The sequence below is a fragment of the Dysidea avara genome, chromosome 14, assembly GCF_963678975.1.
Source record: "Dysidea avara chromosome 14, odDysAvar1.4, whole genome shotgun sequence".
Lineage (NCBI taxonomy): Eukaryota > Metazoa > Porifera > Demospongiae > Dictyoceratida > Dysideidae > Dysidea > Dysidea avara.
This window is the reverse complement of record NC_089285.1, coordinates 10,491,321-10,509,182: the sequence shown is the minus strand read 5'-3', so window position 1 is coordinate 10,509,182 and position 17,862 is coordinate 10,491,321. Positions and strand designations below refer to the sequence as shown.

Genomic DNA, 17,862 nt, shown 5'->3' with positions numbered 1-17,862 from the left:
TGAGAGGGAGTATGTGTCAACTGTTTAGTGTCTGGTATTGGACTAGTGTCAATACTGGCCATATTTGCATGATGAACATTGTGTGGTATGTATATGAACATTGTATATGGTTTAGGCTACTAATGTGTATGTACACTTTATATGTAGATCAATAAAGTGAAGACTCATCTTGAAATTCTACTGGCTCAAACTCTTGCTTCAACACAAACAATGCCATTGCCAACTGCAAACCACCACTGTGACTAGAAAATTGTGACAAAGAGAATGTAATTCAACTGGTGCTTGCTAGGGAAACCAACACATTGTTAGCCAGTTAATGAGAAAGTTTTGTTTCTAGTCGGAGCTTAATGGCACTGATAAAACCACTCTCGTAAATGTAAGGTGATTATTTGGAGAAGAAAAAATTTGGTTCAAGGAGGGATCAACACCACAATGACATCACTTTGTACTAGGCCTGCATCAAATATGCCAGCATAATAAAAAGCATGATAGGCTAGAGTACTATGCCAGCATAATGCTAGATAGATATTTCAAATTATAGAGTTTATAAAATAAATTTATACTCCCTAATAGAACAGTCGGTGAAACATGAAAACTGCAGTAGAGGCACTCAAATCAAATGTAAGTAGCTCAATACTACTCTCTAATAGAACAGTCATTTTGTAGTAAATACTCTAATAGAACATTCACAGACTACAATGTTCCAAGATTACTGTTGTTAACCTTGGAGCATAATGCAAGAATAATGGGAACACTAAAAGAGCATAATAGGTAAATAAATTCAGGAAATTCCTGAAAGCATTTTGGGAAAAATTTTGAGCATATTTGACTCAGGCCTACTTCGTACACCATTTATCCATCAGTAGGATCACCAGTCAGCTTCACTTTTACTATGCATAATTGATACACCAGATGCTAGAAGAATTCAACAAGACAAACTGGTTTTCCAACAAATAAAGACATATATACTTTTCTATTAACAAGGATGGTGATGATGAAGGTCATATCAATTGTATTGCCTTTGTTACTGAAGTGTCTCTAGGTTAACCTTAACACACAGGTACAGTACATCTTTAGTTCAATCTTTTCCATGCTGGTATAGTTGTTGTTGATCATGATATGATGCTAATTTTTGCTGACACTTAACATCCACCAGTGATCAATACCAGTAAAGAGCTAAATTCTCTTATGCAACATTTTGACAAGTTCAATGACAATTGATACTTCTGACATGAAGTTTTGGAAAATGAGCATTGAGTTATTCCATAAGTTTTTGGAATGTTTGTTAGGACAGAAGCTGCTAATTTTTACTCAACCAGAGAAGTGTTAAGACATCGTAAGCAACTGGAGGTTATTTCTCAAACACTGCAATCACAAGAGTCATCAAGCTGAAGGAACTACAGCATTAACAAGAAGTACAGAATCTGACATCGGAATTTTACCTATAGTGTGATGGTAACAAAGCAAAGAAAGGTTGATCTACTGGTACTTCATTGTCTTTCCTGTAATTACTCTTGTGAGGAAAATTTCCATGGCACTAAAATGAGTGATGACAGCTGGTTTATGTCAGAGAAGTCCTCTTGGACAATACAATATAGCGAAGATACAAAGCACATGAGTGAGAACATAAACCTTTCTCTTCATCAAGTTGAAATGAACATCAACTTAGTGAATGAGAAGATACGTAGTAAAAATTACAGTCAAATCCTTTACTACAATTGCATGTTGTCCTGTCTCAACACATTAATAGAATCTGAGAAGCAACAAGCAAGACCTCAGTGGCTTTACACAGAGAATAAAGTCATATGAGCAAGCAAAGCAACAGATGTCTATTGTAGAAAATGCCAAATTAAAGAAGTACTACATGTAGTCATCTGATTCTCCTGCTAGGGGATCAAGTCTAGATGATGTGGACAACAAGCTTCTCTCATATAAAAGGTTACAGTTTTGGTATAACATCATAAGTGTAACCAATACTATTAGTGCTTTCACAAGTTTGAAGATTTAGCAATACTTGTGCCAATTTGTATTTAGCTAACACTGTATACAAGATGCAAAAGAGTGAAGGAGGTAGCAGATAGCATAATATATTTATTTTCTGTGGCTTTATAATACAAGCAAAGCCTAGCTATGTGCATTAAATCTGGTGGGTAAATATAACTCTATAGTTCAGAGATATGGTAGGATACAGGGGCTGCATGGACAAGCTAGTGAGGTTTGTGAGTTGAAAAGTTTGTGGTCAGTAAGGTAAGACTTGATTTGAGGTAATATATAGCATTGACTTTATATAACTGTTAATAGAATATAAGTTGTGTTTGTCAGTAGCAACTGGAAACTAGCAATCTGTTGCATTTGATGCGTATACCAGTGAGTGCACATTTCACTCTTTGCAGCACAGCTATATGTACAATAAAAGTGAAGTATATGTGAATTTCTGCTTGTTGTGTATATTTAGGTAGTAACCATCAGTGAAACCTGATTACTACTGACTTTATTTGCTGCACCAATGGCTGCAAATTTTTATAACTAGCTATGTACTGGCTTATGATATCCAGATTCCTTGTGATCTGCACTTACCATTGGATTACAGAAGTTTCAGTGTATTGCAGTAGGACAAGTTAAACTCACAGTTTATTTTTCCTGTCTGCTGTAGCTATGCCCATAGCTATAGCATAGGCTGCAGACTTATACTGACAGCTATGAAACTTTATGGTCCAACTTTCTTTAGCTACCTTTAACTATATAATATTATGGCACTTCCATGATTGTAGATTACGACCCATACACTTGTACGAGGCGTACCATAATTCACTGACATACCCCTTCATCTTAACCGGTGGCAGTATTTCGCTGACAATGAGACAAGTTGCAACCAAAATAATATTATGGCTATACTAGCTATATAGCTTAGTTGAATGACTATCATAAGGCTCACATATCTGAAGAATTATAATTATACACTTATGTCTGGTGCTGAGTGGTGCATGTTGCAGCATGTATGCTAACAGTTACTGTTGAAGGTCCATCCCCATGCAGCTAACTGATAGTGATGCAATACTTGAACACATGACATTCAGCATATTGCTCCTGGCGGGCTTTATATAATAAAGCTGAAATACTGTCTGTCTATCCATCTGTACCAGGGGCTGCACACTATATATAGCTAGCTGAGGCATGCAGGCTTAATACACTGATAGGTGCAATGTCAGTGTTTTGCTTAGTAAATTACACAGATGCCAGTCACAATTTTACTGGAATATGTGACAGAGAACACATTTCATTGCAGGTACTTTAAAAGTGATATCACCATGGTATGCTGTGTGGATGCATGGCGATTGCTTATGATGCTTAGTTAGTGTGGACATGGTCCTGCATGTAGGGTAGGTTACTAGTATACTAATGAGTCACAGCTGTGATAGCCAGCTAGCCATAGTGTAGGTTTTACAAATGCTCACGTGAGACCGTGGGTGCTCATTAATTAAAACTAAAGTTAGTGCGGGTTAATTAAAAGTGAAACAGAGGTATGGTTATCGTGTACTCTTACTAATATAGATCGTTTCACGCGTTTTATTCAGGTACATGTCGCCTAGAGAGAAAGTTACGAAGCCGGCTGTGGTCTACAGTGAAACAATAATTAGGTCCAATGCTGCAGTAATCGATTATGTTAGGACGTCATTCTCCACTGTCAGCGGCGCTACAGCAGGTACCTTGGGACTAACAGGCATCAAGGGATTTGTATTCTACTTCGTCATGTCTGTGTTACTGTCGGTAATGTTGTACATGAAGGCGGGCACTAGTTGGAATAAGTACTTCTTGTCGAGAAGAGCAGTATGGACTGATGGAGTTTTTAGTGGACTATTCACTTATGTGTTGTTCTGGACGTTTCTGTATGGCCTAGTACATGTGTATTGAATATTAATGATTGTTATAATTCAGTTGGTATTGATCATCTTCAAGGTGTGAACTCACAGATACCATAGATTGTATATTCTGTACGAAGAATATACGATCTATGCATATACACCACTATCAAGTTTTGACAAGAACTAGGTGCAGTGTTCATATACATGCACTCCTGAGAACAAGCAAGTTAGGTGTTAGTGGTAAAAGTAATGTTGCAGTCATGTGTACATTATATTAGAATGGTTGGGAAATATATTCCTTTTGCTCCCAATCAGCAACCCAATGATCCCAGTAAAGATGTCATATAACCAAATTCATATTAATACAAAATCTTTTTATAATAAACATGAGATAAAACGGCATATGTAGCAAGACACCTCAGGCAATAACATGAGGTGTATATGAAGGATTACCATATAATACAACAGTATACATACACAACATACAATACAAATGTATATACGTAGAATACAGCATTAAAACAAAAAAGAACATTATTCCATCTACTTCATTGTCTGGAGGTTTCACGTATAAACTTTTGACATTTAATTCATTTTATTTACTTGTAGCTGGCGTAGAGTTTGCCTCTTGTTCTGAGTCAGGCACAGTTGAGAAGAGACTCAAGGCGATTGCATTAGGGCAAAAGAAGTCTGTAGCGTTTGATGGTACTGCTTGTGCCTTATCGTGATGACCATCAAGATTAGATTGATGATTGTCACTTGACAGTGGTTCTAACAGTTTAGACAGCTCACTGATGTCATGTGTCGCTGAAACAAGGTGGTCTTCATTATCAGCAGTTGTCGTGTTCATAAGATCAGTGGCAGGAGAATTAGAGTGTGAACGATCCATGATATGTGTTATGTTGCTTCTTGTGGGTAGAGGACCTGTTGTTGACGTTAGGGAGTTTAAGAACATTGGAGTGGTGAAATTCCCTGAACTACTGCTGTCTGTTACCAAGGCTGGCATTAGGACACTGAGAAAATCAGTACTTGCTTGACTATTGATGGTTGTTGATTCTGGTTGATCCTTTCTTGAATCATAATCATCACTAGTTCTTGGTTTCTTTGATTTTGGTTTTTCAAGTTTTGTAACTTTCTGTGCCTTCTTAGCAGCTTTCGTAACAGGAGCATTAGCAGGCAACTTTGGTGGTGCTTCACTATCAGCTGACTTGGCTGCAGTCAACACCAACACTTCATCTTCAGGTGGCCGGGATATACTAATGGGTACCAGTTTAGATGATGAACTACTTCCCTGTCCTAAGGTGATTCTTAGTGGAGCTGATAACAGTTCATTGTCTTCATTAGACTCGAGCTGCAAGTTAACTGGTTCCATCTTATCATCTGGTGTTGTGTTGGACTCTGTGACAATGACAGGTTTGGGACTATCAACTGAATGGCTACTACCTCCATCACTTAGCCTTTCAACTAACTGATCTTTTTTCTCATCTACTGGTGTACTCTCTGCAGGTTTTGCTGGTACTTCAATCCTAGGAGGGATACCCTTTACCAACAATGATGCTTTAGTTGATGGTGGCTTTGCAACAGCCAGTGATTTACCATAAGATGATGATGTTGTTTCTGTAACTGTTTTGTTTGTTGTTGTAAAGATAGGATGCTGCCCACTTGTGGGTGTGGACTTCCTGATCACCAAACTACTAGAGGACACTATAGTTCCAACAGATTGACCTTGTGCTTGTTGTGCAGCTAAAAGTGGTGCATACACTGTTAACGTTCTCACAGGTGAGTCAATCTTTCCAACGGTTGACTTGTGTTCACTAGTAAACAATGACTTGGATGAATCCAGTGAACTATGAGGAGGGAATAATTTCTGTGGCAAGGAGCGTACTGGTTTACTAGCTGTTGACATTACAACTGTGGTCTGTTTAGAAGATACAGAATGAACTGGTAGTCTGAGTGTACTCTGTATGGGAAGGTGAACGGTTGGAGTAAGGGATGAGGTGGTCCCAACTGTGGGTGTAGAGTTTGTCAGTACTGACACCAAATCAACCACAAGTTTGTCTGATGGACCATCTTTCTTTGACTGCTGGGCATTCACTGTATGTGAGGGGTGGTTAACATTGGAACTCCTTGGTGGAGGTAATTCCGCTGGTTTAGCAGCAGCTGCAACATTCACTAAAGCTTCAAATGCTGCTAGTGTTGATGACTGTGTTACAGTATGGGAAAGAGATGATGATTTGTTTGAACCTGTAGAAAATGGTGGGAACTTTGATGGCCCAGTAGTAGGTGACATCACACTTGCTTTTCCAACCCGATTAGCAGGTATCGTTAACTTGGTAGTGATCCCACTGTTCTTGCTCGCATGAGGAATAGTCTTTGTTAAAGGAATAGTTGTACCCCTTCCTCTGCCTCGATAAGACTTGGTCTCTGTCAATGATATGTGCATACTGGGGCCGGCTGGGCTAAGGAATGTTGGTCCCAACTTTGCTCCAACTGTGTTGCTTCGTTTTTGACTACTTGGGGGTCGTCCCCTTGGGGCCTTTACCGGAGACGGGAGTGGGGATTTCCCTGTTGGACTTGATGAAAGAGTTGGTGATACAACAGCAGCTGCTGCAGCAATCAGGGAAAGTCCCGAGCTTCCCTGGAACTCACTGCTGTTCATAAGTGATCCCGTGGGTTTAGAATACGTATGGTCATGTAGAGCTACTTTAGTGGATACTCCGAAGATACCATTACTGCTGTCTACACTGGCTAGAGCTTCAGCAGCAGAAAACAACATGTCAATATTATCCTCAGAAGTTCTAACAGATGGTAGCCTGTTGGGTCTAGTTCTTTGTGAAGCAGTGTGATCAATAACTTCATCTGCTTCTTCTGTGCTTGATTCTGAATCTGTATGTGAAGACAATGTTTCTCCTTCAGTAGTGATTTCACTAAATGTCTTTTCTTCTGATACAACAGAACTGTTGATAATGGAGTCTCTGTCTGATTCTATATCATCCGTGGCATCATCACTGCTCTCCTGGATAATCACTTCTTTTTGTTTTCTTCTCTTCTTCTCTAACTCATACAAACTTGACGCTGACTGCTTGCGTGCCTCAGCCTTCCTCTTGGCCTTCTGGGCATTCTGTAGTGACCAGTCAAACAGGTAATATATAAGAGTTAAAATAGATCAAAGGGGACATTAAAAGTCAGTAAAATGAAAACACAGTTATGGGTGATATGCAACATCTGTATAATGTTTACAGTTTGAGCACCTTATCAATTCTGAAACACACAACTGCAACAACAATTTCAGGTTTAATGCAAACTGGGTAAGTCCTGTTCACATTGATTACAAAACACTGCAATAGAACACTCAACTATGTACCACAACATAACACATCTCAAGAACCTAACACACATGCACAATGGTATTACAACAATGAACAAATTACAGACCACAGTAAGAGCATCAATATATGTGCCTAAGCCACTCACACTGTTGGAAGGGAAAAAAGAAACACTTACCTCATTAAACTAAAGATGCTACTGTATAATCACAATTTAGGGCAATGACATTTTTTTACAGTGTCAACTGTTAACATCCACAATGTTAACGTGTTAACATCCACAATGTTAACGCATAGTAAACAATAACAGCACACAGACACACACCTTAATGATGTTGTGCTCAGAGAGAGCTTTGTGTAGCTGTAGATGGGGATCATCTCGGTAATCATCAAAGAAACTTTTACATTGAGTAGCAGTCTTCACTGGACCAACCATACGATAGATCTTACCCCATGCTCGGCCATACAACCGTAAACCTGTAGCAGAAACAATATATACATGAAACAAGACTGTTGTACTACAGTATAATCTACCAGCAATACATACAAAACAGTTATTGGCTCTTTCACTCCATTGAGTGCTTGCCAAAAGTATGCATAATTTAGAAACCACAATCACTTCTTTCACACACATGGTTTTCATTAATGACGGCTAATGTGTGCTACATTGAGGAATAGTGTACCACTCTGTTGTAAAGGTTAATCCAAGAGTACACCCAACAAGGTAAAAGTGATACGTAATACAGGAATAACAGGATGTAATACGTAAGCTGAATTTGGTAATTTCAGAGGAAAATGTTTTAATTATGACACAAAACTGTACTGCTGTACTGTGATCTAAAGACATCCAAGTTTCCTTCCTAATGAATTACCTAGGAAATGGCCTTCCAAATACTTTGAAGAACTATTTGTGACAAAACAAACACCACCTTTATAATGCCGTAGGGAATGATAAATGTTCATGGTTACTACTAATAATCATGGCTAAAGCCTACAAGAAATACACAGCCTACTGTAGACGTCAAACAAACACAATACATGGACTTAGAAGAATTGGTTAGTGGATCAAAGCAGTGAAGGACAGGGAGATTTCCCAGTATCAGTTCAATCTCCTAGACATGAACAGCTAAAAAGCTGCCTCCCTCAAAGAGTCATAACTCCTGTCCAACATTACCTTCTCTTAGTCTCTGTATCTCATCAGGTGTCCAGCCAGTGTATGTTGGTACCCTGGTCTCATTTAGCAGTCTCAACTTTCCTTTAGATTTCCTACACCAATAAAGTGTTGCTATATGTTATAGGATATGATCACTCTTACCCTTCCTCTGATAGTTTACGCATCTGGCTGGCACATGGACTACTGTTACCATAGGAACTGGCAGCGTCGGCAGCCTGCAAGTTATGCGATGTGAAATAAATTTTACATATAAACCCTAGCAAAGAGAATAACAGAAATCATAATGGAGTGAGATAAAGTGTTACACCTACCATCTAACTGTGGCCTTGTCAACAAGTCTACACACTGGTGACATATTACTGTACACACACTGAATACGTCATATGATTAGTAACTGATGACACTATCAAGTATCAACCACAAGTAGTTACGCAGATGAAACATGTAATCATATCACTAGAATTTAAAGTGATGACTGTATTCACATCACAAGCAACAATATGGCTGTGTGGTATGTGTAGTAGTAGTAGTATTGTAATGGTGATGACATAATCATGCAGAGACTAGGGTTACAAGCGTGTGTATGAACTACCACAGAAAATTTTAATGTTAGCCACACTACACACACTTCACATTCTTTGTTGCCTGCGAGAGACTAAATTCCAGCCCTCCATGGGAGGTATCCTCCCACTTAGCCAAGGAACGCTGAGTAACCTAATTTATAAGGCCTAAGATTTAGGCCACAGGTGAGAAGAACAGTGGATAGGCCAAGGACAACAGCAGGAACTAAAGTCAGCAGCTTGGTCCCGAAGCAAAATAATTCTGCATTAGCATGATATGTATAAGTGATAATGGAACCTGTTAATCAGGACACTTGAAAATGAGGACACCTGTGTATGGACACTTGGTAATGGTCCAAAAGTATCCCTTAGCATGTAAATTATCTGGAAAATCAGGACACCATGATAATTAGGACACTTTTGGTCAGTCCCAAGGTGTCCTTAATACACAGGTTTTACTGTAATCCCTATCGGATTAACAAGGCCAACACAAGGGAGCCTTGTGACCCTGACTGGTCCCTACCACATACCGTATAGTGGGTTTTTATCACGAGGACTTTAATCTTGCGTTTTGGGCACTTCGCGCAATATTAAAATTCGTGAATACTTTATCACGTGGAGTTTTCAGTTACTCATTCCCCTACACAACACGTGTTTCTTCACCAAACATCGCTTACCAACGGCTGCCCTACCTGTTTCCTGGCAAACTTCAGGCCCCTGCATCAATTTATCACAGATACAAGCATAGATACAGAATTTAATGTTGCAAATTTGTCACCTCACGAGATTAAGTGTTGTATGATTTTATTTTCGAAAGTAAATTTGTTTGCAAGAAAAACCCGCCATACAGTACATACCATAGAGACAGACAGACAGACATACATTCACACACCATACACAGGTTAAATACATATACTAGACACATACCAGTTGTTGACGAGCCAATAAGGCAGCTTTTCTCTTCTGCTCCTTTGCCTTAGTAGCATGTTCTTTATAGTTCTCCTTTTTCTTTGACAAGTAGTAGAATTGTACACAGTCAGCAGTAGTCTGTGAGTACCAATCAGATCATCATACTGACACAATACATAACTATAGTGCACCACACGTGTGCATGCATGTACGCACACACACACACACAACCTAGACATATACACACCTTGTTTGGAATGAACTGAGATATCTTATCAAAGCTCTTGGGATACAAGGCATACCTATAATACATTATTACCAGTCAAAGAAGCACTGTAAAACTGCCATGTGTATATATACATACACACATTACTACAGAATTACTAACTTTTCACAAAATGTTTGCTTCTCCTCATCGGTCCAAGTTGAGGTCACCCTCTTTTCTTTGTAGACCATCAGTGGGTCCCTCACCAAACCTGTTAGGTGAGTATGCGATTATCAAATGAGGCTTCATCATAACCTCCCAATCATTAACATATACACATACACTATAGCTAGTCTAGCTAAAAAGGTTTGTGTGTGTGTGTGTGTGTGTGTGTGTGTGTGTGTGTGTGTGTGTGTGTGTGTGTGTGTGTGTGTGTGTGTGCGTGTGTGTTTGCAGTGAACCTAAAATGATACCAGATGGCTTTAACTAGATAGTAGATACTGTACATCGTAGCTACAATAATTGAAGAAACTACTCCTCAACCTAATAAATAATTCTTTATATCCATGGGACAATGGGACACATAAGACTAATTCTTTACAGTAAAGTTTACAAATATTTAGATCCCCCACAAACAAACTATATACACAGATCACATTGATTATCCACTACATGTTATTCAGGGCATCATTACAAGGCTTGATAACTCTCACATGAAGAGTATGATATCAAATCTATCCCATTAGTTCCTTGACAGTTCTCACTCACAGAAAATCCATACAAATAACATCATGCATGTAAAAATGGTATATATTACTGCCTATTCATATATAAAATTGATCCCATGATAAAATTACACAGATCAGAACACATACACACACAGAGATAATATTAATAGTTTAACAGTACAGCTAGCCCTACCAATTACTCGATGGTACACACACAAAGTCACACCCACTAAATAGAGGCAGTAGGGAAGGGTATCATTGAATCAACAGTGTTTAATGTAACAAACACTACACACACATATACACATAGCCAGCTATATGAAGACAAGCCAGTGAGGTAGTTACTAGGAAGAAGTGATATGAAGATCACCTTGATCAATATGGTAATAGTAGTGCTAATATGGTATAGGGGTAGAATGAGAACTGTAGTGTGATGATTAGATGTGTTGGAATGCTTATTTCACTTGTGATAAGTTGTGACAAGAGTTCATAATACGTAATTTACTTGTGATGAAACCTGTCAATATTAATGTAGTCATGCACACAAACATATGTATCAAAACACAGTGTATTTTTGTAACTATAACACACCAACACACTAAAACGCATGCTTACACAAAAAATACAGCTTCTGTGTAAATGGTCACACCTACCCAGACAACATACACTTACCCAGTCAACGTACACCTACCCAGACAACATACACTTACCCAGTCAACGCACATCTACCAACTCAGTGTTGACTGGGCAGCCTGTGCACACTACTCAGGTGCCTAATAGCCAGTTCTGGCAAATCCCAATACCCCACAGGTGACAGGAGGCTATACTGTGTCTCTAACAGGTGAAGGTGTGGGCACTACTTGTTCTAACAGGCGAAGGCGTGGGCACTACCTGTTATGCTAGACATGTTGACATTAGCTTCACCAGTCCATCTGGGTAGACTGGAGCAATGTGAGTAAAGTTTCTTAATCAAGGAAACAACAATAATAGCAACTGGGCATTACAAGCATCAAACCTCAATTACTAGGCATGTACTCTAACCACTTTACTATGCTTCCTCACCCAAAGCAGGGAGGTTTAGAATAATGGTGGCTATGGCCAAGTCCAGAACTGTACAATAAAATGTGTGGGCCTTAACTTGTGTAAGTCAGAGGTGAATCTGTAGTGGCTGGTGAGTGATAGTAGTGGCTATTGTATTTGAGTGGTGGCTAGTCCCAACCACTGCGGGCACATCCCTGCCAGAGTCACATATTCACACATGCATGTATGCATGCATATACAATACACAACACACACCATTATTGCTAATAAACTTGTGATCATCCTTGGAGTTGAAGATCATCGGAGGGATGGGAGCATGAGCCTTCTGATATCTCTCCAATGCCTAGCAAGTAAACTCTAATTAATGCACACCTCCACCCAGGATAATGATACAATAATGACTTAAGAATTTTAAGTTCAAACCATTAACATGAAAGGCACAGCCAATATTCCTTGAAACTGTTACAACCAAATATACACAGATAGATCAATAGCTATTGCATAGAGCACCCATAGGAATCAATACATGTACCCATAACAATAACTACAGCAATGGTATTGCTTAAATAAACTTCTGTGAAGTGGAACTCTTAACCTTTAGCCCAGCATGTACTGATAAGGGAACTATGAGTAGTGTTAGTGGGTCGGAAATTCTCATTAGCTTAGTCACTGGAAATTTAAAGGGAAATTGTGTAAAATTTGTTTACTAGCAATTCACTAGTACAACATGTACAGCAAATGAGTACAGTGGAACCTCTCTATAACAGATACTTTGGGACCAGAATTTAAATCTGTTTCCAATTAGACCTGTCGAGACCAAAATAGTTGCACTTATCATGGAGGTTTTGCCTATTGTATCCTTAAATTGGGGAGTTTGTTAATAAGGAAGGTTTCACTGTATACCCATCAATAAGGACACCTTTAGAGATAATTGTAGCTAGTCCAATAAGTCTGTGATAACATGAACATTTCACACACATGTTACACTACCTCTTCTTGTTCATAGAGTTCATCAAGGATTTCATTCAGCTCAGCTTCACTTCTTACCACACTAAACCCCTTGGGGCCTAGTCTCAGTGTATGCCTCTTGATCTCTGGGAAGTGCTTCTCAAAGAACTCCTTATTCCTCACATCCTTAGCTCTGTAACACAGCACAGATACAGCTTGAATATTACTTGGTGTTTGTATGTGAAGATGAATAAATAGCACTACATCTACTATATAGTCAATCTTCCTCACTTCCTCTTTGTATTGTTCTCAGTCTTCTCCACCTTCTTCTCCCACTCATTCAGTAGTGTCTCATAGTGTTCACACAACTTGGTGTCTCGTCGGTGTAGCTCTAGCTTCCTCCTTCTGATAACCTGTACTAGCTGGGGCCTCAGACGCTTGTGTCTGTATGGGCAACATTTATGTACTACAGTATTAAACACACACCACTCACCTCTCAATACGTTCATGATATCCAGGTGCCTCACATGGCTGCCAGTACAATGGCTACACAAAACACACAATAGTTGTCATACAACTAGTAGAAATACAAATCAGAAATCTTTCATCTACTATAGAAGCAAGAATTCATTTTAAAGTAGGGATTCTTTATTCTAAATTTAATAAGCTTTGACACAACACATTATGTGAATGTAGAAAGATGCTTGTAAGTATTCTACTTGCTATATATCACTGTATATCCCACTATAGTGTGGGCGTTCAAAGGCATTGCCTGGGATTGACTGGGCAATATTGTCTTGATATTACCCAGGAAATATCATGGGAATGCGGTTTGCTTATGGCTTTTATGCCCAACCAGTTCAAAGAGATATGATACACTATGACTCGTTATATTGAGCAACATGGAAAGTTTAATTATGGGTTTCGGTTTACAAGTTAGGTTAGGCTCAGTGTAGTTGCCAAGTCTCAATTATTTGACAGTTACTAAGCAATGATCAATAAAACAATCGTTCGTGGATGCGTATTTCTACCCACCACATGTCAGCCATTGAGCAGACCACGGAACAACACAAAGAGGTCAACTAGATTTAAACAGGTGAGTAACTTATAACGTAGTACAAAATGTTAACTCTAAAAAATCAGATCCCACAATTGCAATTTTTTCTGGCAGAGTGAGTACTTTCACTCATGCGAGTGTGTCGAGAGTGATATATCACTTATACCACGACTGTGCTGATATACACACACTTAGTCCTTAGCCGTCGTGCTTCGGGTGTATATATATCAGCAAAATTCCTTGCAGCCGTGGTATAAATATTACATATATACCTGTAGCCTCCTGGTCATCCATGCAGCATGACTCAGTGTGCTTAGTAATGTCCCTGCTATACTTTCAGCTCTTCTCTGTAAAGTATGTAGTGAGACAAATGATCATATTCATAAATAAACATAGATTATACTACTATAGCACACAAATACGGCCATTTCTTTTGATTTTCTAAAGCTACAGTATTTGGCTATATTATGATATAGAGAACCTGCATGGCATGCAGAATGTGTGAAAAGGTACCTTTACATAAACCCAGTTACATTAATAATACATTTACAACCAGTGCAATCACCTTGTTCTCAGCTAGGATGGTCTCCACCATGGATGGTTGGACAGGCGACGGCAGGCGTGGTGTTGATATGAGATCATGTGATGTGTCCAGTGAAGGCAAGGTCACTTCCTTAACTAGGTCATGTGATGATGTTGTCGGAGAGGGTAGTGGTGGCGGTTGAGGTTGAGATACCCGCACCTCTGCATCAGCTAACTCAGCCTACAGTGTGGGATAATATGATGTGTCGCACCATCAAATAGTTGTAAGAACAAGGCTTATTATAAAGATGGCATTCAGTGAATCTCTCTGAATCACAGACACAACAAAAAAACTTCCAAAAATATTGGTCCCAGGTCTAACTCTAAGTATTTTTTTTCCTTAGGAAAACCTCCATCATATTGTAGCAATAAAGGGCAAAAAATTGCATACTTGTCTACTACTGCCACATCATGCACATCCCAAGTTATCCCGTGTCACTGTAATAATTAGTATCTTGAGATACTCTGGTGTTGTACATCACAGGATACTAAAAATTGAGTCCCAAAATTTCTGTCATAGATAGGTTTCACCATACAACATAATAGACCTTCAGTGCTGGTCACAGTAAAGTGCTAATAATAATAATAAAATATGGTATCCATTTACTAGGCACAATAAGATGTAGTACCATAGATCCACTGGTGTGCAGTCAAGTGAAGTGACATGAAATGGAATGGCCATACATACACTAAATACTATCAACAGAACCCTGTATAATGATGACCTATATGCATGTGAATAAATTGTTGGAGCATTCTCAAGACACTTCCAATCCTCAAATTTGCATTACTATACATGCAACAGGTTTTTATTTCACCAAATTCTTGGTAGCTAAAACCATCAGCTGCGTTATGTTAGTATATCACCATGACGAAAAGCCAATACACAGAAACTTAAATTTGGAGCCATACATGATACTTCTATTCAAGATTAAACTTCCAACACACTTTTACTACAGATATTTATCACTACAAAGTACCTCTTTCTTCTTGAGGACATTCACTTGTAGCTCCACCTTGGCGATATCATGATCAACCCTCTCCATTAACAATAACAACTCTTCCTTGGTCATCTTACACACCACTGCAGGTGGCTGTGGTTCCTCCTTCTTCTCCACAACCACATCATCATCCATTAACTTCTTTATTTCCTTTTCTGTGCCAGCTTGAGACTGTTGCTGTTGTTGTTGTTGTTCAGGCTGCTCCCTGTCTAGTTGTGCTACAACATCAACATCATCTTCACTCTCAATGTCTGACAAGTACTGCTGCAGGCTGCCATATTGAGGAAAAGTGTCTTCAGTAAATTGTTCAGAGTTTGTTGCAGGTGCGTTGGTGGCATTAGCAATACCGGGAGCATCCATGAGAGGGATAATATTACTATTAGTGATACTACTGCCTGAGAACCCCTTTCCTGAATCCATCATCATTTTGTCTGGTCTATTAGTGTCAATTAGTTTAGGACGTTTAGCAAAATGTTGTTGTTGTACATCATTGTCAACAAAGTTACTACCAAACATCACTTCATTGTTTGATCTGGATTGAGGGAAATGGTGATAGCTACGATGTCTTGGGTCATTGTAGTTCGGTCGATGATAGCCACCACTTGGTCCACCATACTTCCCACCACCACCACCCTGATTGGAGGTCATGTGAGCCTTGTTACGATGTGAACCACCATGGTAGTAGTCATGAGACCTGCTAGTGTAAGTGTTGTCTGCTGAATACATCCTGCAATGATGGATTACATAATGGATCAGTATAGTGATACGTACTGTGCTCAGTTTGAACCATGTCAATAGAGTCATAATTACTTCAATAGTATGCATGCTACTTGTTACTGGGATCATAGAAAGTAGGACTGAAACAAACACTTGAGTACTCGTTTAGAATTTTGGTACTTGGATAGCAAAATTGGTACTTGTTAAGATCATGTGACCTATGGTAGTCCACATGATGAATTTTTGTTATCATGACATGAAGACTGTTGGGTTTGATTAAGACATATTGCTTGTCAGGAACACTAACATCAGTACTTTAATACAGTGTGTATATCATTGTTGTTACTTGAAAAGGTTATAAACTTCTTAAGGTCAAACATGTCATATGAGTATGACTGAGTAGCTAGTGTTTGTGAGTACTCACTTGTTAACAGTACAGAGTACTCAAATAGCACAAATCCATGCTTGTTTCAGCCTAACAGAAACGTGCCTGATTATCAAGATACATATATTCCAGGACAATATACTGGGTTGCTCATGGGGTTGCTCATGGCTTACCCAGCCAGATCACAATAGAAAGTTTAATGATATAACAAATCAAAGCGTACTGTATCTGTAAGATACGGTACACTTTGAAACTTTATTTGTGGGATTTTTGAGTGCTTGGTTGCTGGAAATGGACTATAACAATCATTTGGCGATGTATGGACATGTCCTACTGTGTACTATGTGTCAGCCATTCACAGAACAAGATCGCTACATCAACACAAGGCTTATTTTGTAAGTTTGTAAAGTCAACAATAACTTTCTGCCCTAGTAATAAAGTTAGCAGGTTACAAAATTAACTACAAATTAAAAGTTTAAGTTCGTATACTAGTATTGCAATGTAATAATGTACCAACAAAATTATGAGGGTCCACGCTTTTAAAACCACCATCGATCACTGGATAAAGCAAACAGGGTGAGTTCTCGTTAGTTATCTCACTTATTGGGGGAGTACACTTGAGTGGTATATAACACACCACAACTGCTCAGGATTTGCTAATATACAAACCCTCAGTATATCCTTGCAGCCATGGTATAACTGTAAACTATTACATAGGAAAAATCAGGAATTTTAAGCTCAATCAGGGATCGTAGAAATAAAAGTAGGGAAACAAGGAAGGTCGCATATACCTGCAGATATACTAGCGGACATTTAATTCATAGGTAAAGGTTGAATTAGGGATTAACAATGTCCACTAGTATATCTACAGGTGTAGGTGACCTCTCTTGTTTCCTTACTTTATTTCTATTACCCCTAATCGAACTTAAAATTCCTAATTTTTCCTTATACTTGTTTATTTACTTTTTATTGTAACATCATTAGGACTGGTGAACCCACGCATACTGCACCAAAAGAAAGGATGGCACCAGAGTGGATGTTCTTGTCTGAATGTGCACCCCAGGTATCAATTACTGACTCGAAAAGTAAAGTAGTTATTACTTACGCTTTGATATCATCTATCAACCCGTTATACAGCGCTATAAACGAAGAACAGTAGAAAGCACCTCAGCAATTGATCCAGTCACAATGGAAAAATACCAACATAGCCACAGGGAAGCCGCATCACGCTATCACGAATTGACACCTTGCGTTGTAGCAAAAAGAACTGGAACACAAATGAAAGTCCATGATACGTGTATTGTACATACTGCGGTTGGCGAAAATATTAAGGCAAATCTCGGCAACGTCAAACAGTGAAGAAATA

General features: G+C 38.8%; 1 protein-coding gene and 1 long non-coding RNA gene across 3 annotated transcripts in view; one reads left to right on the top strand and one right to left on the bottom strand.

Moving 5' to 3' along the window:
* The first annotated feature begins 3,508 nt into the window (after positions 1 to 3,508).
* Positions 3,509 to 3,935, top strand: LOC136244368 (uncharacterized). The gene is made up of 3 exons (XR_010695181.1): positions 3,509 to 3,521; positions 3,576 to 3,703; positions 3,787 to 3,935. It is a non-coding gene; the product is annotated as an uncharacterized lncRNA (long non-coding RNA).
* Positions 3,936 to 4,216: 281 nt separating this feature from the next.
* Positions 4,217 to 17,862, bottom strand: part of LOC136244572 (uncharacterized) — a 15,802-nt gene continuing 2,156 nt past the window's right edge. For both annotated transcript variants that reach the window (XM_066036136.1, XM_066036137.1), the window contains exons 3-16: positions 15,374 to 16,121; positions 14,377 to 14,574; positions 14,084 to 14,158; positions 13,248 to 13,300; positions 13,046 to 13,198; positions 12,797 to 12,947; positions 12,062 to 12,149; positions 10,221 to 10,308; positions 10,080 to 10,134; positions 9,851 to 9,970; positions 8,505 to 8,578; positions 8,364 to 8,455; positions 7,515 to 7,666; positions 4,217 to 6,984 (exon numbers count right to left, since the gene is read on the bottom strand). In XM_066036136.1, the coding sequence (XP_065892208.1) occupies positions 4,459 to 6,984; positions 7,515 to 7,666; positions 8,364 to 8,455; positions 8,505 to 8,578; positions 9,851 to 9,970; positions 10,080 to 10,134; positions 10,221 to 10,308; positions 12,062 to 12,149; positions 12,797 to 12,947; positions 13,046 to 13,198; positions 13,248 to 13,300; positions 14,084 to 14,158; positions 14,377 to 14,574; positions 15,374 to 16,121 (4,573 nt within the window). In that variant the 3' untranslated portion in view covers positions 4,217 to 4,458. The remainder of the gene's footprint in view (positions 6,985 to 7,514; positions 7,667 to 8,363; positions 8,456 to 8,504; positions 8,579 to 9,850; positions 9,971 to 10,079; positions 10,135 to 10,220; positions 10,309 to 12,061; positions 12,150 to 12,796; positions 12,948 to 13,045; positions 13,199 to 13,247; positions 13,301 to 14,083; positions 14,159 to 14,376; positions 14,575 to 15,373; positions 16,122 to 17,862) is intronic.